Below are 20,801 nucleotides of genomic sequence, written 5' to 3'. Positions count from 1 at the left end.
TCAGTATTCAAGTTTGTCGTTGCCGTTTTTGAGGTTAGTATAGAGTTCTTGATATTTTGTGAGCTTGTCGATGAGGAACACTACCTTCGAAATTGTGGCATTGTAAAAAACCTTCAAAAGAATTCCAGAACACTTTCTTCAGAAGTCTTAAATGATACATAAAGGGTCGTTATGTTTGTTTTAGGTCAACATGTTGATGCACACTCAAGCAATGGTTCCAACAGTTAAACAACTCACTTTCTCGAGTGTTATTTAATGCAGCTTGTTCAATGCAACCTTCAAAGGATAGGTTAATGATCCTGAAATTACATAACATTTGATCTAAACTGATTCCACTAATTCTATAGCCAAATAATTTGTTTCCTAGTGTTTAAGCTATAGGATTAGTGGAATCAGTTTAGATCAAACGTTATGTAATTCTAGGCTCATGAACCTATCAAATCCTTTGAAGGTTGGTTGAACAAGTTGCATTGAACAATGCTCGAGAAAGTGAGTTGTTTAACTATTGGGACCACTGCTTGAGTGTGTATTAACATGTTAACCTAAAACAAATATAGCGACCCTCCATGTATCATTTAAGCCTTCTGAAGAAAGTGTTCTGATCCTTCTGAAGGCCTTTTACAATGGCATAACTTTGAAGAAAGTGTTCCTCATCACGAGCTCATAAAAGACTAAGAACTCTATACTAACATCAAAGAAGGCAATGAAAAACTTGAATACCGAAGTAGCAAGATAGAGGTAAGCTTGAAAATATCGGGATTCACATACTACAAAAAGCCTATGATCTTCTCTAAGATAGGCTGAAAGCATGCTAAGGCAAGAAAACACAATCAATTATATCCATATTGCTAAGGAAGTAATGATACTCAATCTGCCTTTCAATCTTGTTTGTGGTTCCAATCATGTCAATAGCAGTGGACCTAATCGAAACCACAAATAATAAGGCATGGGATACAATTTAAAATTCAGAAAAATATCGCCTTCGCTTGATTCCTTATTTTAACTGCAGCTGTTCTTGGCGCAAGTTTTCTTGACTTACTGTACATCATTACAACCCTCGGTGTCTCCAAAGGTGATTACTTAGTGTTCTATTATTTTTTATGTAGGTGATCATCCCGACCACACTACCTAGTCACAACTCCCTAGCAAAGTGTCCATCTGCACTATTTTTCTTTGAAAGAGACAACAGATGAATTTTCATTACTAGATACACTTTCATCTTTGCACTCGATTCAGATTTCTCATGTTTTAATTCAGTTTCATCGGCCAGATTCGCTAGAAGTTTCTTAGTACCCTATGTTTCCACTTCAATTAGCTCTCAGATGATATAGTCTTTCAACAACTATCATTATTCTCGCAGATATTCTCCTATGTATCCTTCTAGTGTATAGTCATCTTCTCAAACAACCCTTCCATATAAATTTAGGCCAGGGAAATTTCTATTGGTTTTTCGTTTTTGTTTGATGTAGTGTGAGGATTTGAAGGCCTTCTCAAAGTCCAATGCACACTTAAAGTTAAGTCCAACCGCTATTAGATCTCTGCAATGACACAAAATATTGATCCCTTCTCAAAACTTGACACACATAAACTTGATAAACAACCGTGATTAATTTGTAACAGGGTATCGGTACTATTTTCATGGGCCCCTCAGCTTTATCGATTCGAACCTATCAAACTTAACTGTACATGCAGGATCTTATTTGAATGATCAATGCCTAATTGATTAAGGACTGCATTCATAAAAAATTATTGTACTTTATGTGTGTTATCCCGATGACTTTATCAGTAATACATTACTCCCACACATGAAAGTGGATCCATCCATCTGCACGTACCTTATTCTTCCTAGCCCATCTATGACTTAATTTGAATAAATAGATGACTAACCTATTGCAACAGATGACATATCTGTTAAAATTATCAAATAATTATAAACATCTATTACGACAGATGATCAATCTGTTGTAACATATGACTTATCTGTTGGAAAAATCAAACAAATATATCCATCTATTGCAACAAATTATTAATATGTTGTAAATTATCAAACAGATAGAATATATTTTGCAACAGATTACCTATCTGATAGATTTATTTTAAAGCAATTTTCTTTTCTTTTTGAAATGCAATAAAGATAAAATATTTTATTTAGATTTGTTTTTTAATTTACATATTCGAAAAGTCACCAGTTTTATTTAATTAAGGAATGTAATTATTAAAAAAGAGGTGAACAATCGTGACTTTTTGACTAACCCATTCGAATTCAATCCTTTATAAATAGGCCCCTCCTTGCGGAACTTGAAAGACAGATTCATGAACTTGGAGAGAGTTGGACGACTTTAGAGCAACGCTGAGGACGGCCCTGCTGCCACCGGATGATGATTGGCCAGTTGATAATACTACTACTACAGCTACTAATAATGATACTAATAATAGTACTAATAATAATTAGGTTGTGTTTTTTCTGTTAGTGTATGTATTTTTTTATATCGGATCGATCTACACAAGGGTATGTTTTTTTATTATATATATTTTTATATAATGGATTCAAAAATCTATGTTTAGTCGATTTTGAATTTTTAATTCTTAAATATTTAATTTTCATTCTGTCTATTCGTTATTCTAAACATGTCGATGGTTGGAGGTAGGGATTGAGTGTTTGTGGCAACAGATGAATCATATATTGCAACAGATGGTTAATCTGTTGTGACAGATGAATCATATATTGTAACAAACGATTATTAATAAAAAAAATTATTGTTATTGAGAGGGTGAAAAGTCATGACTTTTCGGTTATTTAATATGAAAAATGATTTGTAAATAAATAATAAAAAAATATATGATAAACACAATTTATAACCCTAAAAGAACGGTTATTTAATTTTAATAACTGATCGTGACTTTTCATCATTTTTATTTTAAAATCTATTTTTTAAAATTATTTATTTATTATATAATAAAAAAGTCACAACATTGGATTAATTAATGTATATTATGATTGTTAAAAAAAAGGTGAACAGTTATGACTTTTTGTCTAACACATTCAAAACAGCTGATGCATCAAATTCCCCAACTGTTGCGACTGATAAATCAACATGTTAGAATAAATAAAAAAACTCCTAAATAGATGGTCAATTTGTTGCAACAGATGGTATATCTGTTGCCACGTATGAGTTATCTGATGAAACAGATATACAATCTGTTGCCACAACTCAATAAAAATGGTTATTATTTTATTAAAGAAATGATTATTGAAAAGGTGAGAAGTCTTCGATTTTTTAATTGAGAAAAAGGTTATTTAAATTTAAGAACTAATTAATAATAATAAGCTGAAAAGTCATGACTCGTCACAATAATAAAAAGCTCACCATCTTGATTTATTTAAGTCATTTCTTTTCACAAAAAATAATAAGAAAATAAATTATAAACACAATTTATAACCCTAAAAAATAGTTATTTAATTTGAATAATTGATGTTAATATTAAATAGACGACAAGTAGTGACTTTTTGCCATTTTTGTTTTTAAATTTATTTTTTAATTTATATAATAAAAAAGTCACCAAATTTGGATTAATGATATGATGATTATTAAAAAATATAGATTATATGTTGCAACAGATATATTATCTGATGCAACAGGTTGCCGATTTGTTACAACAAATGTTTTATCTGTTCTCATAGATGGTTATCTAATGTAACAAATATAGAATCTGTTGCCACAACTTAATAAAAAATTGGTTATTGGAAAGAACTAATTAATAATAATAAGCTTAAAAGTCATGACTTATCACAATAATCAAAAAGTCAGTCAGCAACTTGATTTAATTAAGTCATAACTTTTCACATTAATAAAAAAGTCACCAGTTTGTATGCAATTAATAAATGGAGGTGAACAGTCGCGCCTTTTTGCCTAACTCATTCAAATTCAATCCTTTATAAATAGGTCTCTCCTTACTCACTCGTTCATTCTACTATACTCTATTTATTTCTTGCATCTTGACTTTTATATTGCACCTTCAACCACTTTCTCTTCCCTGACTCAGGTAAATTTTTTTCTTGCTTTTTGTGTAAATATACCCAATTGGTAGATACATTGTATTACATTTGAAATATTTTCTTTACTTTTATTTTTATGTTTTTTGTCAGTTCATGTGTGTTCTAGATATGACTGATCCAGTGTGGGATGTTGCTTTTCTGCAAGACACCGTGCAGGAACTTCAGAGGCAGGTTCATGACCTGCAGTGAAAGTTGGGCGCCATGAGAGCAAGGATGCTCCGGGAGATCCGCAGGCCGAGGAGGGCCCTGCTGCTGTCGGTTGAAGATTGGCCGACTGATAATAATAATGATGATGATGATGATGATAATAATAATAATAATTAGATTTTTTTCTTTTAGCCTATGTAGTTTTATTTGTTTTTGTTTAATTAAAAAAAATTATGTTTGATCGACTTTGACGTTTTAATTCTTATTTAATTTTTATTATGTCTTTCTTCTTCTCAATAAACATGTCGACGATTAAGAAATAATTTAAATCAAGTAGCAATAGCATGAGTTGAAACATATTTGTTATCTATTGGATTTGTGGCAGGAGCTGTATTGTGTTGTTCCAAACAGATTACTCATCTGTTGCAACAGAATAATTATCTATTGTAATAGATAAATAGTTTGTTGCAACAAATAAATATTCTATTGCAATAACTTACTTGTTTGTTGCAACAGATGAGTAATATGTTGCAATAGATAAATAGTCTGTTGCAATAGTTAACTCGTCTGTTACAATAGATTCCCATATGTTCGATTCATGTTACGGGCACTATAGGACTATAAACATGAATCCAACATATGAGTCTTCTGTTGCAATAAAATATTTATCTGTTGTAACAGACTGAGTGATCTGTTTAAATTGTGGGCTCTTATGTTGTATTCATGAATGTGTTCTATCCATTGTTGAAAAAACAACAGTAGCAGTGTACTCAGATAACAAATTCAACTAAAAATTATAATTTTACTTTCCAAAGTCACCTATGAAGTAATGACAAAGTGAAAAGTGATGTACAAGATAAAATTTCACCTAAAAAATTGGTCAAGTAGCAGTAGTAGCGGTAAAAACAACAACAATGTCCGACAAGAAGAAGATGAAGATGATAATAAAGTAGAAGATGATGAATAAAGCAGCAACAACAATGAACAACAAAAATTGCGAAGAGAGAGAAAACAACAACAGATGAGAAGAGAGAGAAATGCACTTTTTTTCCCTCCGTTATATTAACTAACATTTGAATCAAAGTATAAATTTAAAAACTTGTGGGTTATTTTTAAAATTTCTCAACTTTCTTAATCCATAATAAAGTAATTGTCATCTCCACTCAATTATTATTAAGATTTGAGTCACCTACACCTCATTTTTAATCTCTTTTGTCACTTTTAGCTTAAAGCCCCTAGTAACATCCATAACTTCCAAACCTTCATGTTTATAACTCCAAATATTTAATAAATAATTTCATGACCATTAAAATCTCACATAAATGTTATTTCTATTTAAATAAAATTATTTTGAGTCATATTGGCTATGATATACTTTGAAGTGCTAGCAACATATGAGAACCTTTTGGTTTTGACTCCTTCAAGGCATGAATAAGAAACTTCTTTAAAACGTAATTTTAATTTTGTCTCTTTTTTTAATCTTATTTTTAGAATGATTTGAATATGTTATGTTGCAATATACTATATCTTTTCCCTTTAACTCTTAGATATGGTATTTTCTTACATTTTTCATGCATAGTTTTTCTTCCATTTTAGAATGATTTTGTTATGTTATAATGTAATATAGTTAATCTTTTTCTTTTAATCATTTCTTAGCTATAGTATTCCTTACATTTTTCATTCTTAGTTATTTTTTTATTGATGACATTAACATTTTATGTCTTCAGGGTATTGTATTTTTGGAAGTGGAGAAAGAAAGACAACTCATACGTGCATGTTGCTTAAGAAACTATATATATATATCCTTCGATAAATTTTTAATAAGCCTATTGATAGAAAATGAGAATGTAAAGTTAATTCGTAGTAATTTATAGAATATAATTTAATTCATATAAAATTATTTATTATGATATAAGAATGCAATCCTCAGGTTTTCATTTTTTGTTGTTGATAAAACTTCTCATTACTTTTAGATTTTTGTAGATCATTACAATCATATGTTGGTCTAAACTAACTTTCAAGATTACTACCTAAAAAAGATTGTAAAAAATGTTACATTCAAAAATTATTTAGTAATGTCATTTGTCGTTCACAATTATACGTGGCTAATGAAAAGACCACAAGAATCATGCATTATTTTGTCATTTAATTATGATGTCATTATCATTGTCTTTATGATTAATAGTTGATTATATCGTTAGTTATAGAAAGAATTTTATCTCCATTGGTATGTCCCACTACAGTGTTCTCTTTTATATGCTTAAATGTCCACAATTTCTCTCTTTACTACTTAACATTTTGTAACAGTGTGATTATGATCAAAACTATGAAGAGACATTATAGATGGCAGACAAGAGATTTGGACAAATATATTGTGGTGGTGGATGTCTATTGAGGCTGCCAAAGTATGACACTAAAAGTTTTTGCTAATACTTGAAAAGTGTTGGCATCAATCAAATTATGACCTTGATTTCTCCTGATTCGAAAATTCTGAATTTGCATCAATATTTTCTCTTTTTTGTAAAAAGAAATTATTCCTCCTAATTTGCATTAGTTCAATGTAAAAAATGCATGGCAATTGAAGTTTAGTTATTCACGATGTACAATAATTTAATAAAAATTATTTTTGACATTTAAATATTTTACCAAATGTTAAGAAGAAGTTTTATTGTAATCTATTATGCTTATATGTTATACAAAAAAAATTCTGTGAAATTTTTTTATTAGGACAATAATAACAGAGTGAATTTAATTGGTCGCAAATTTATAATATTTGAAGTGAAAAGGTTCACAATATACTCTAGGACTGAAAAAATTATTTTTGTGTATATTGATATGATACTACACATTTTTTGATATCATTATATATGAACAAAACATTCTATGATCGAGTTTCATAATTTAAGGTTCTTTGATTATTTTTTAATATGTTAAAAATAAATTAAATTATATATTTAATAACATATTTCATAATTGCGCAATTTTTTTCTTCGTTTTTTTATTAATCAATTTACTTATATTGAAAAAATTATATCACATTTACTATACCTAATTATATCATATGAGTTATAAGAAAACCTCTTATCTATTCGTATTATCTACTTAATAACTTGACTTCTCAACTTCCTTCTACCTACTCTTATGACTTGATCAATCTATAAACAACAATAATTTATAAAATTGTTGGATGCTCATTTCATTTGTCCTTTTTTTTATTAGTATATATCTTTTCTCCTTTTTAATTTTTTTCATTATTTTCATCAATCATGTGTTCAATAATTGAAAGAGGGGACATTGAAAATATGATTTGGCAATATGACTACTATAATAAAGATCATAGATATATTATTCAAAAAAAAATTCTTGTGTCATAAGAACCAAACACAAGTTTATCAAGATGAAGAAAAATGTATAAATGCATCTAAGGAATTGTGCAACAATTGTTTTTGATGTTTTGCGTGATAGCCATATACCGAATAGCAATGTGTCTATTTTCAATTCTCTGCAATTAATTAAATAAGAGATTTCACTTTACCTATGTGTTAGTCGGATTTTTTTTTGGTAGGAAGGGGGGAAAGGGGGGGAGGGGGGGCAAAGTTTAAACTTTCAAAGGATCAATAATAATATGGCCACATGCATAATACCTTGAAATTATATTTCTGAAGAAATAATTTGTCACAATAGATTAAATTTAAATTATCAAATGATAAAGCTTCATTAGATCACTTTTTCTGTTCATATAAGATAAGTTCTTTGTATATTTATATTTATATATAATTGTGGTCTATTAAAAGAAAAAGATGATGTATGTATGATCAAACATTTATGTTTTTTTTCCTTTTTCCTCCTTTTTAATTTTTTTTTTCATCTTGTGAAATTTTATTTTATTTATTTTGTGCTTCATTATGAATTAAAAAATTATTTTATTAATCCTCTTAATGACACCTCATCTTTTTCTCTTTCCTCTATTAATAACTTTAATAATAATTTTTCATGGTCATCATAATAATTATCTTAACAATAATTTCTATCATCATGTACTGAGGTAAAAGAAATTAAAGAGAAAGAGGAAGGAAAGATTCTTACCAATTGGTATTATGAATTTGTGGCAAATAAGTTTAATTTGTATTTTATTGGATCTTTTTTTGTTTATTTTTAAAACTTTTTTTAGATTTAGATTTTTAAAACTTTTGATTTTTAGATGTTTTTTTTCATTTTATTAAATTATAATAATATAATAATCTATTAAAAAATGCATTAGTTTAACACATGTAATTAAGCAAAAAATATTGTAACTGTTGTGACGTTTAATAGTTCAGCTAATGAACACTTGGGTTACATTGCCGTTATTATAAATGAACAAACAAAAACATAAGTTACAATTATAGAATAATGTAAAACAATAACTATTCATTAATGTTGCACATGTTGATTAAAATAATAAGAAGCGGTAATACGAATTGGCTTTTTCTTCACAATCTTTCTCCCCTTTAGAATTGAAAAGTTTGAATTGATAGTTCTCAAGTCTTTTGATTTTCTTTTTGGTTATTGGTTCATTGATTTGATTGAGATTACTATCAAATTTCAATCAAAATTATGACACTCAACAAAATTGTACTTATTGAATTTCTGTTATTGCTAAAGAAATTTGAATATTCAAGATTTATTTTCACTATTAAAATTATATGTGTATTTTATCTTATGGAAGAATATTTAAAAAGACTTTAAATATCATAAGAAAATAAATAACGCGTCTCTTTCTTCTCCCCCATCTCTATGGTAACTTCCTCCTTGAATTAATAGTGTAACAGTTGAAATTTAAGGCACACCAATTATTGTGTTAAACTATTTAAAGAGATTATACATCATTTTACATGAAAATACCTTAATTCTTTCATGTAAAAAAAGATTTTAAATGTGTTTATCTTCTAAATTTAATTAGATATTAAAAAAATTAAGCCATAAATTTAACAAAGTGTTCCATGACTACATAAAGCACAAACAATTTCATGACCGCGCGAAGCGCGACTAACTTCACTAGTATATTATGATTGTGGAGAACTTTCTTCTGTTGTATGAGAAATCCATCACTCATTTCCTTTTTCTTAGTAATTATATTTAATAGTTTTGCTTTTTATGAAAGAGGTTTGTTTGGAAAAAAGAGGGGTTAAAATTAATGATTTGTATGAGGTCATATTTTACTTTTATCGGATCGAGTATGATTCTCATGTATTTTCTAATTTTTTTTACGAATTAAACATTTTTTTTGTGGAAAATATTATCCATTGCTTTTAAAAATATCTAATATATCTCATATACCAAAAATTAAAATTGTTGATAAAGTTAAAAATTAAGACAATGATATGAGTCAAGATCAAATTATTTTTAAAATCTCTTTTTGATTACTTGAGAATTAAAATTTTTAAGCATAAATTATATATAAGGAATTAATTAATTCTCGATATTAATTTTGATGAATTTATCTATTTTTACTTAATTTAATATAAAATCACGCTTAAAGCATCACATTTAACTAGCATAAATTCTTGCCTCGTGAAGTTTTAAAAAAGTTATACATTTTTCACTACAGTCAAGAAGGCTTGAGGAAAAAAAAAACGATCCCCATAATGACTTTCCTCTCCATATTTGCAGAGAAATTTAAACTAAAAATATTAAGAAAAAGAAGACCTCAAATTTCTAAATAAATATATTTCTAGTTAAAACTAAAGAAATTATATGCTCGCAAATTTATAAAAATGCTAATATTTTTCAATTTTTATAATCTTTGTGCTTTATAATTATTTTTTATATATATATATTTGAAATCATGTGATTACAAAATATGAAATCACTTGAGTTTGGGCCCGAGTTTAGCATGGACCTTATAAAAATGTGTAAAAAACATAAATCCCCTAGACAATGAAAATAATTACACAAAATTCCTTGTTGTTTTCTCTCTCCCTTTTTTTTGCAAAAATACGCATACATTTGGTCACATATTATACATTGGTCGAATGTATGATGTAACAGCTAATCCTATATTTAAGGCAAGAGAATCTTTAATTATTTTATAGTTCCTTAATTAAAGGCAGTAATTAGCCAACATTAAATCGTTTATTGATAGAGCATGTAACTGATATTTGAATTTTAAAAATTTTGTTATACATAATTTTTTTTCCTATGATTCACGATCTGAAAAGCCAAAAAATAACCACTTTCTTCTACACCTATTCTTCAAAACTACTAAAATCTTCTTCTACGTACGTTCTTCAATACTAGTAAAATCAATATGAATATCCCCGTATTGTTGCGACATTCTGAAATTTGGGAGTCAGAAATTAATGATACGTTATACAAAAGTGACACAATAGTAATTTCGGTAAATGCGGATGAGTCGGTCACAATCGTAGGACTTGCAGTTTCTTTCCAAAGGAATCATGAAGAATATAATATAGTTTTCTATGTGCGGATGCTTTGAATGGTTTTGTTTGTATAAACATTTTTTATTAGTTTTTTTTTTGAATGCTGGAGCAAGTAATATATATTTTTTTATTGATTATAGATGTTAATTTCTTTAATCAATGATTTATATTAGTATAAATTTTTTATGCTTTTTTCCTATATCATAGTTCGTAACCATATAACTTGAAGTTAGAACATGATTATAAATGCACATTAACTATGTAACTTACCCTCTATAGGAGTAAGTAATTTTTTAAACACACGGTGTATTAAAATATTATATATTAATAGTTAATGTGTAATAAATGTATGATATAGCATTATACGTTTCTAACATGTATGAGGTTATTAGAAATACAATAACGAAATTCAATTTTTTTTTTTTAAAAAATTATATAAAGTATCATTGCAGTAAATTTACGAATGTATAATATATTTTTATACAGTCAAATCAATGTATAATAAATGTGTGTTTTCAGTAAATGTTTGAATGTATAATAAGTTGTTATACATTCAAAGCAATGTATAGTGAAATTATGTCATTCCAGTAGACTTTCGAATGTATAATATTTGATTATACATTCGTATCAATGTATGATATAACATCATACATTATAAATGTGCATTATATTAACAATTTCTGTAATTTTTTTACGAGTAATAAATATTTTACAATATGTATACTGTTATGTAATACATACGTTTAAAACGTATTTGTCTTTAGTTCAATGTAAGATTCACTTATGCAAGGTACATAACAGGAAACATATTATGTGTTCAAAATACAATGTCAGATTAATTAGTAATATGTTGTTTTAATCATTAACAAATAAGTGAAAGGGAAATTTAATAAGTGAAAGGGAAAACCCAATAAATATTTTCTTTGGCTTTGGCCTTTAGTTTCGTCCTCCATAGTTGGTCAAAAAGACAGCGTAATAAGCACCCACAACGCCTAACACCAACAAGTTCATAATTGACCCAGTCCTTTAAGGGCCGTACAAAATCTGAATACATTCCAAGCCATCACTGTTCAAGAGATAGACATAATAAATTCCTTCAACAAAAAATTCATATTAGAAAAAAGAATTACACAAAATAATAATCAAAGGGGTTTTTCAATTTGATTTTGTTTTGTTATTGAGAGTGTTTATTTGATTAATTCGGGTTTAATTTTTTTTTTTAAAAAAAATAAAATAAAATTGGGTTTATGGATTCTGAGTAGAGAAAGTGGAATCCGTGGTTAAGGAGAAGTGAAATGGTGAGGAAGAAGGGAAGGTAAAATTGGAATTACATCTGCTACTCATAATCATAGATGACATACTAAATGAATGGAGAGAAAAGCTAGCAAGATTTTTGGAGAAAAATATGGAGCATAATTTGAAGCAAAATATGATTATTTTGAATGTATAAGAAGGAAGAAAGAGAAAAATAAAAAAGGTAGGGATTTAAGTAATTAATTTAAAATTTTTGTAATTTCTTTTTCAACATGGGATGTAATGTAATAAGGCAAAGCTAGCATGTGTATATATGTAATTTTTCCTATAAAAATAGCGTGGATATAAATATTGATTGAAAATTTCGTAATATGTACTTTTATTAAATAAAAACAAAAAATATTAATTAAAAATATTATAATGGATACTTAAAATAATCTCTATAAAATAATTCTAATAGGAAGAGTCCCTTGATGCATGCCCTTTTTAGTAATTTTTCCCTCAAAAGTATTTTTCTACAAAATTAGATAAACACAACCTATTTATCAAAAACACTTTCAAATGAATTAATCGAACATAAATTGTGCTTTTTCAAAAGTACTTTTCTGACAAACCATTTTATAAAAGTACTTATCAAATAAACAGTTTTCTAACGGCAATTTCAAACAAACCCTTAAAAGCAATTTTAAAAAGAAAAATTTGGTGTGAGATCTTCCAATAATAGAAAATTCTTTCAATTCAACAAGAGTCTCATATTCCCACAATTTGAATATATGTGGATTACCCACTTTTCGGATACGTAATCTTGCAGAGTGGAACCATCCAATACCAGATACGAGAATAAGGCTCTCCCTTCAACCCTTTGAGTGAAATGCGGTTAATATTGGAAATTTGAGATTTAGATTAACCATCCTTTTAAGAAGAAAAAGAAGTCCAAAAAAAAGCAGGCACTCCTGAGTCATGACACCACAAACTCTTCATAGGGAAGACTTGCATTTTCTTGGAAGAATTCACATACTTAGAGATGGTAGGAAAACAATAACTGATTCCTGTAGACAAAGTTCTAATGAACAATCACAGTCTGAATTAGTGCCACTGAGTCTGCCATTCCAAATCCAAATGCGAAACTTTTACAGCGGTCTCACCCTTAGGACCAACAAAGATATATGGAGAGATTTCGGGGAATTCAGTAGGCAATGATCTCCAATGTAGGTTTGGTTCCCAGTCTGTCTCTTTGAGAACTTCCAAGATTTCCTTGACCACAATGTTGCTGCCTTCAGATGATAAATGTATTCCATCCCTTTACAGCCCATACACAACCAAACATGCAGATCGAAAAAAACATAGAGTTAGTTAACATGAAGTTGATGATTGCCAACAGGATGTGTCAAAGATGATCTAACATTAGAAGCAACTGGAGATATTGCTACAGCAAACTGGAAAGAAAAAATCACATAAACATAATGATTGGTAACAGAATTAGCGGCAAAGAAGGTTTAATATAAAAACAACCAGGATACTTGGTATCATTCAGCTAGATAACAGAACAACTGACAAAAATTAATATGTATTGTGTGCTCAACAATGCTAATTGATCAGGACGTGCAGATCGGTGGAGCTATAGGTCATGCAGGTGATCTATGATGTGGCAATCAAACGGAGAGAAACTAAGCCCATCTATAGATAGACATTTTGATTTCTAAGTCGTGAAAAAAGAGCTCCTCCGGACAAATATCCATCACCATTGCCATGATGCAGTACTAACAATCAGGTAAGTTCATTCCTTCTCATATGTGTACTCCGTCATATAGTTCAAGTAAATTTGATGTCACTTATGTCTATATCCAAGCAAATGAAACACGCCACTCATGACAGAAAGACCATTACTATCTCACATTTTCAAGTTTTGCAGAAGATTTGACAGCAATTACAGTCGTTACTGAGAAGATACAGTAGCATTTTGATTTATTACAACGGGTACTAGCCAAAAGGAAAGACCTACCACAAATTTGAACTTGAACCAGTTGACTCTTTAAAATAGGAGATCTCAAGAAGGGTAATTCCATATTTAATTGATCGAAAAATATGTGAATCTGGACTTTCTATTGCCAAAGCTACAATTATTTTTACTACATGTTCAGCATGATTTAAAAAACGTCAAAAGATGATCTCGTAGAAAAAGAACTTACGTAAAACAAGCAGTCGACCAATCATCCCTCTGCTGAATTGCTTTCCAAAGATCTATAACCTTCACACCTAATTCTTGGCACAACTGTACACATGCTGCTGAATATTTCCGACAGGATTCATTTGATCGACCAAGACAATTACTGGTTATGTGCAGTAATAAGAAGCACGTGTCACTAATTTAGCAATAAGAATTTCAGAAAACCATGAAAAAACCTCCATGTGTAACAATGATTACCCAAATACTTCAGTGATTTGTGCCTCACTTATAGCAGGAGCAGTGAGAAAGATTATCCGAGTCTTCTCAGAGAGGCTCTAGTTTAGCAACATATAGATGTTAGTAGTCCACACCAAATTCAGTATTGTTTAGAAAAAAGGTTGATTCCGAAGTAATAACTAGATTTTATCAGAATATTTGTGTACATTTCGTTTTATTTTAATATTGTGGTAAAATTTCATCCTAGAAAAGTAAAGAGGATCAAATTTACTGTTTGTATCACTATCAATTTGATCTCTATGCATTGAGGATTGAGTTATTCTAGGGTGAATGAAGTGTCACAGAAAAAAAGGTTAAAACATACTGTCAATTTTGAAACAAAAACCGATTATAATTGCACATGCACGCTGCTGCGAGGGAAAAAACAAACCATAAAAAGTTCTTCTCTAATGCTAATCCTAACCACATTGGAATATATTCACGATGTGCAACTTAATTTTAAATGTTACCTTCAGATGGATTGCAATCTTCCTCATGTTTTCTACATATTCAGGAAGAGGAACATGAGCACCCAGGCCACTTGGGTGAGGCTCCAGTGAATCGTTCCCTCCAAAATAAATTATGACCAGGGAAGGCTGTACAGTTGCATCCTAAGTTTAAGAACACATGAGCCAACAACATTAAATAAGATCAGGACAGAGGAACTTTTTGGGTTTAAAATCCTTCAGAAGAACATTGCGTTAGATGATTTTCAATAATTTCCATGAAGTTCCCTAGCAAATGCTACATTGTCTTGGAATGTTAAAAAAATATTCGAAAGATGGAACTAGGAAAACGACAGCACACTTTGGTCATCAACCAATTACCTTCGGAAACACTTCATCCAAGACTTGAAGACCGCACCTTGAATTCCAACCTGCATATCCACGCAGCAGTATATCTGCCTATTCCATTAGTATGGATGTAAAATTAGCGCCAGATTTTGTACATACAAGTGACTGAAAATTATGATAAATTCCAGTGCACATACAAAACACAATAAGTATGCATTCAGCTTAGAAGTTTTACTTTCTTTATCAAGTTTTCACATCAACACATGTATCTACACCACTTATTCAAAAAAGCTCAAATTCAAACTAAACAATTATCATTTTAACTCACGAAAGAAGAGATACCAGTACCTTGAAAAGCTTTTGTGAAGAAATATAAAAGAAGTATAAGAGAAGAATATTATTGAAATGTTGTATCAACATTATTATATTGAGGCCCTATTTATAGACATTACATTCCAATCCTTTTCCTAATAGGACACTACATTACAATCCTTTTCCAAGTAAGAATCTATATACTATTCCTACTCATATTCTAACACTCCCCTTCAAGCTGGTGCATAGAAGGCATATGTACCAAGCTTGTTATATGGATGTAATTAATACGAGGATCGGTGAGGGACTTGGTGAAGATATCTGCAAAAAAATTTTCTGGGAGACCTCAATTGAAAAGGAATAAACTGAAAAAGTGATCCGAAAAATAGTAAACATCGTCGGGAAGTCAATCTGTCACTGGAAAATTGCTGGAAACTGGTATAAAATATATGGGTCATCTCGAAATCAAGAGATGAGTAGATCTTAAACAAGAAAGTCACTGGAAAACTGGTCGAAACATGCCCACGTGCTGGATTATTAGATTTGATGGCTGAAAAGTGATCACAACCTGAGAAAAAATTATATGGGTAGGGTTGGAATGATAGCACAATCCTACAAGAAAGAGAAATTATATGGGTAGGATCGGATTGATGGCACGAGCCTATTGGAAAATAGAAATTATATGGGTAAGGTCGGAATGACGACATGACCCTACTAAAAAAGAAAAAATATATGGGTAGGGTAGGAATGATAGCACAACCCTACTGAAAAAGATAAATTATATGGGTAGGGTCGAAATGATGACACGGCTCTACACAAATCAAATCTGAGAAGTCACCGTAAAGACCCAAAACTACGCAAATCAGATCTGAGGAGTCACCAAAAATACGCATAGTGCTATGCAACTCAGATATGAGAAAGTAGTCCGAAAACATGCACGGTACTACGCAAATTAATTATGAGAAGTAGTCCTAAGAGATGCACGTTGCTACACAAATCTGATATGAGAAAGTAGTAACCGGATAGATGGACAATGCTACGCAAATCTTATATGAGAAAATAGTCACCCAAAAGATACACGGTGACCCAACTTTTGCTAACATAATCATTGGCCAGATGGGCGGCATATATAAATTATAGCCGCCGGCCGGCCGCGGAAACTCTTTGATTCTTTACCAAGATCGTGGAAGCTTTGATACCATGTGAAGAAATATAAGAGAAGAATATTATTGAAACATTGTATCAACATTATTACTGTATCAACATTATTACAACGTTGTATCAACATTATTCTATGTATTTGTGTAGTATTCCGTGTCTCGAGCCGGGGGTCTATCGGAAACAACCTTTCTACTTCTTTAGAGACAGAGGTATGAACTGCGTACATCTTACCCTCCCCAGACCTCACTATGTGGGAATACACTGGGTTTGTTGTTGTTGTTGTATCAACATTATTACATTGAGGCCCTATTTATAAACACTACACATTCCAATCCTTTTCCTAATAGGAAAATACATTACAATCCTTTTCCAAGTAGGAATCTATATGTTATTCTTATTCCTAGTCATATTCTAATAGCTTTCAATAGTTAATTACATCTGGAAGCATAAAGAAACAACATAATGCAAGATGAAAAAATCAAATAAGGCAAAACTAAAAGATGAACTAAGTCCAACTCAATTAAAGCCGCCCTATAATTCTTAACCCTTTTTTTTTTGGGATCACGACTACAATTCTTTACCATAACATCATTTATGGGTCATTCGGTTGGAAAGAGTTATCCCGGGATTAGTTATCCCACCATGTATATGGGATAACTTATCCCATCACTATGGTATAAATGGTGGGATAAATAGCCCCGGTACTAACTAATACCTCATACCAAACATGGGATTAAATAGTCCTTCATTTTATCCCGGGACTATTTATCCCTTATACCTCACACCAAACGACCCCTTAGCACTTAAAACTGAAGCTGGACCAATTACCTATGATTCACAATGCAAAAGAAGCATAATTTAGCTGATGGAAATCTTGAGAGAGAAGAAGAAAGTTTTCAACCAAGTAAACTTTACTTATCATGTTCTAAGGAATTGTTAACTAAATATACTTGAAAGAAACATGCAATTTATGGCAACAACTACAATTATCTCAACTTGCTAAGTGCTGGTCAATCTCAAGCTCTTTTTCTTACTGTTGAAATTATACACATTGGGATTGATTTAAATTGATTAGATTTAATTTTGTTATTTTGATTGATGAAATTATGCTTCTAGACTGGTCTTGTCTTGAGCCGGGGGTTCTTGTTGTGAAATCATGCTTAGATTAGGATATATGCCTTTCCAAGAATCACTAGCTTACTAGAGTCATAACCAATGTAATTAGTATATTCTCAACCAAGAATGAGGGAATAATCAAAAACTTCATGGTACCATGACAGACAACAAGCAGAAGTTCTCTGTTCGAGTCTCGCCAACATCTTCCAATAGAAAATTTCCATGTGCTTGCCCCAAGAAATGGAATCAGGTTGCCTAAGGGGTGTTGAAGACCTAAAATAAATATATAAAAATGTTCTTCCACCTCCAACAATTTATACTTTGAGATGATGCAGTTCACATAATTCAAAACTTTACTTTGCTTGTCATCCAGTACTCTTTTGCCATAGGGAAGAGTAACTGATAATCTGATGGCCTATTAGCTTTTCTTATGGATTCAAATAGGTTTTAAAAAGCAAGGCTACTAAAGAAGAGCCTGTTTCCGGTTCCGGATACGAGAATAAGAAGAACGGAAGTACAAGAGGACAAGAAGGAGAAGAGGTGAGTACAGTTTCACTTGCTTGTAGCCTCTTTCCCAGTCAGAGATAAGAAAGAATCCAAAGTTTGCAAGTATGTTAGGCATCGAAAGCTCTTAGGACAGATAAATTGGAATTTCTTTTCTAAGAAAGAGATCATAGTGATTGATGGTTCTTTCAATCCGGCGAAATGGAATTGGAATGTAATGAATTTGGGTCAGATTAATAAGCTTATAATTGAACTAGAAAAGATTGGTAAGTCTAGAATAGAATCCAGAGGGCATGGCTTGCTAAATTTAGTCAAGTTCTCACTGCTTGTTAATGTCAACAATTTAGCAGGACCATATTGCTGCTTCATGTATTACATAAAGTTTTGATGTCCATACACATCTTTTGTCCAAATCTCCTGATTCTTAACAAAAACAAAGAAAGAAGTTATTGCAGCCTTAGCCTTGACATCATCTTGTGGTATCCTAAGCTTTTTCCACGCATAAAAAAAGAAGAATTAACTTGTGCTAAAATTCATGTTCACTCATGCATTAGTGCTTCAACATTTGTACTAGACAAGAAACTCTTACAACCCCTTTGGTTGCTCGAACTGAATTTAGCATAACCATATACCTTGTTTGATTGCTTGAATGAGGAGAATTGATCTCCTCATTAAATTCAATGAAACTTACACAGTTTGGTTGCAATTTTGCATATTCTTATAAATAATACTTGTATAAGTTATGCAAAAACCTATACATTATATTATGTTGGATAAAACATGGAATAAGAATACCTGCATTAGCACATTTGTGGATATACACTGGGTATGTGGGTATGTTGCAAGAATATGTGCATTAACAATACAAAATGAAACTATTTAAAGATAAACACACCCTAAAAGTAAGTTGTACATTTTTATTTTTTTTTTGATAAAGAAAGTAAGTTGTACTTTGTATAATAATGATCCCTTCGTTCTCTTCCTTTTTTTATGGATGACGGGTAATTTACACGGGATATTCCATGATACATTTATACCGTCATTTTATCTCAAACTTAAGCCTTGGAATATTCCATTTTATCTAATCCGGTTTGGTGGGATAAATTAGGCTCAAAATTATAATCCCAAGACTGTAATCCCAGGATAATTTAATCCACGTACCAAAATGCAAGCAAAAATTACAAGAAACAGATAGACAATCCAAGAATGATCCCTTCATTCTTAATTGCAGCATAACAATTCTTTTATTATATATTTCTTAATAACAATTATTATTAAACATAACATGATTGAAGAAAAAAACACTCCTATTCTAAGACCATTTGAGTGCACTTCTGACTAATAGTATTTGAGAATGATTAAGAAGTTGCAAAATCAAGTGGTACCCACTACTTCAATATTCACTTGCACTGATTGCAAAAATCCATGTAGACACACAAAACCCACCATGATTTGTGCTGAGATGATTGGGTCCCTCCACCTTAATCAGAGTTCCTGATTCGAGCATGTGTACGGAAAAAATCCTGTTTGGGAGCACTGGCCCTAGAATGGTTCCTAAAACGCGTGATCCGGATATAATTGGGCTCTAATGCGGGTAACAAACATCCAGAGGGAAACAAAAGAAAAACAACAACATAAAAATCAACTAAAACAGAAGACCAAAGGATGCAGAAGTTCAAAATATCAAAAAGAATCTTGGAAAAACCTTGCGAGAATAAAGGTCAGAGAGGATTGCACCCCATCCTTGATGACTGTAGCTGAATTGTACTATGGATGAACCAAAAAGTACGAATTGTGGACGAATTGGTCCTACCATTTCTGACTATCGATGACAACTATGGAGACTTCAAAAAAAAATTGTTTCATCTATTTTTACACACACAATTCAAAGGCGGACAGTCCTTCCATGAATAATTGTTTACTTGCTTAGGCGGCGTTGTGGACCAACGAATAATGGCATCTAAGGGTGTGTTTGGTATAAAAACTAGACTTCGCTCAATATATGTTAAAAAAAAATATATAAAACTCTGTTCTGACTCAATTTATGTGACATGGAGAGTCCGAAACAAGCTAACGCCATCAACCAACTACCGTTTAAAAAACAGGTATAACTCACTTTTTAAGGTGGTTTGGTAGAGTGTATTGATAAAAATAATACATGTATTAATTAATATGTATTATAAATATCTTATTTTGTATAATTTTTAGTCAATATATAATTAATGCAAGCATACATTCTATTCTATTGTGTATTAAGGTGTGTATTACTAATACCATCCATTTTACTATGTATTAGTAATGCAAAGTCTTTAATACATGCATTAACTTATTAAATGACCTTAAAACCCCTCAATTTCCCTCTCAAAATATTTCACCATTCCTTTTCCCGCCATTTTAATTTACAATAGTAAATCTTTTCAAAACATTTCACAATTTTTTTCCCACCATTTTAATCTACAACAATGAATAATTGATTTAAATAATTGTAACATATTTTTGCTTTGCTTCAAAGGTCTTTAAAAAGATTAAAAAAAATTGAGACTATTTCTTAATTTTACGTCTTATGTTTTATTTTTGTTTCGACTATGTTA

At 30.5% G+C, this 20,801-nt stretch overlaps 1 protein-coding gene across 3 annotated transcripts; it reads right to left on the bottom strand.

Annotated features, from left to right (window-relative positions):
- Positions 1–12,761: 12,761 nt before the first annotated feature.
- Positions 12,762–20,297, bottom strand: LOC107842587 (GDSL esterase/lipase CPRD49). 3 transcript variants are annotated; one of them, XM_047396868.1, is made up of 7 exons: positions 19,916–20,283; positions 19,657–19,795; positions 15,151–15,224; positions 14,794–14,934; positions 14,306–14,382; positions 14,070–14,210; positions 12,762–13,180 (listed from the first exon to the last, which is right to left on the bottom strand). In XM_047396868.1, the coding sequence occupies exons 1-7, from the start codon at positions 20,024–20,026 to the stop codon at positions 12,967–12,969; spliced, it is 897 nt and encodes a 298-aa protein (XP_047252824.1). In that variant the 5' UTR covers positions 20,027–20,283; the 3' UTR covers positions 12,762–12,966. The 3 variants fall into 3 exon arrangements, with proteins under 3 accessions (XP_047252824.1, XP_016542006.1, XP_016542007.1); XM_016686520.2 differs by lacking the exon at positions 19,657–19,795 and having other exon boundaries at positions 15,151–15,228; positions 19,916–20,297; XM_016686521.2 differs by having other exon boundaries at positions 15,151–15,228; positions 19,657–20,030.
- Positions 20,298–20,801: the final 504 nt, after the last annotated feature.

The sequence above is a fragment of the Capsicum annuum genome, chromosome 9 (assembly GCF_002878395.1).
Source record: "Capsicum annuum cultivar UCD-10X-F1 chromosome 9, UCD10Xv1.1, whole genome shotgun sequence".
In the NCBI taxonomy this organism is placed as follows: domain Eukaryota; kingdom Viridiplantae; phylum Streptophyta; class Magnoliopsida; order Solanales; family Solanaceae; genus Capsicum; species Capsicum annuum.
The sequence above is the reverse complement of the archived record's forward strand: the minus strand, read 5'-3'. Positions and strand labels throughout refer to the sequence as shown.

Excerpts from the sequence above, each read along its gene's own strand:
- LOC107842587 (XM_047396868.1), bottom strand. The coding sequence starts at position 20,026 with ATGGTAGGACCAATTCGTCCACAATTCGTACTTTTTGGTTCATCCATA. Across the intron at positions 19,796-19,915 it reads CTGACCTTTATTCTCGCAAG|AGCCCAATTATATCCGGATC; the intron begins GTTTTTCCAAGA and ends TACCCGCATTAG. Across the intron at positions 13,181-14,069 it reads TGGTCGACTGCTTGTTTTAC|GGATGGAATACATTTATCAT; the intron begins GTAAGTTCTTTT and ends TGGGCTGTAAAG.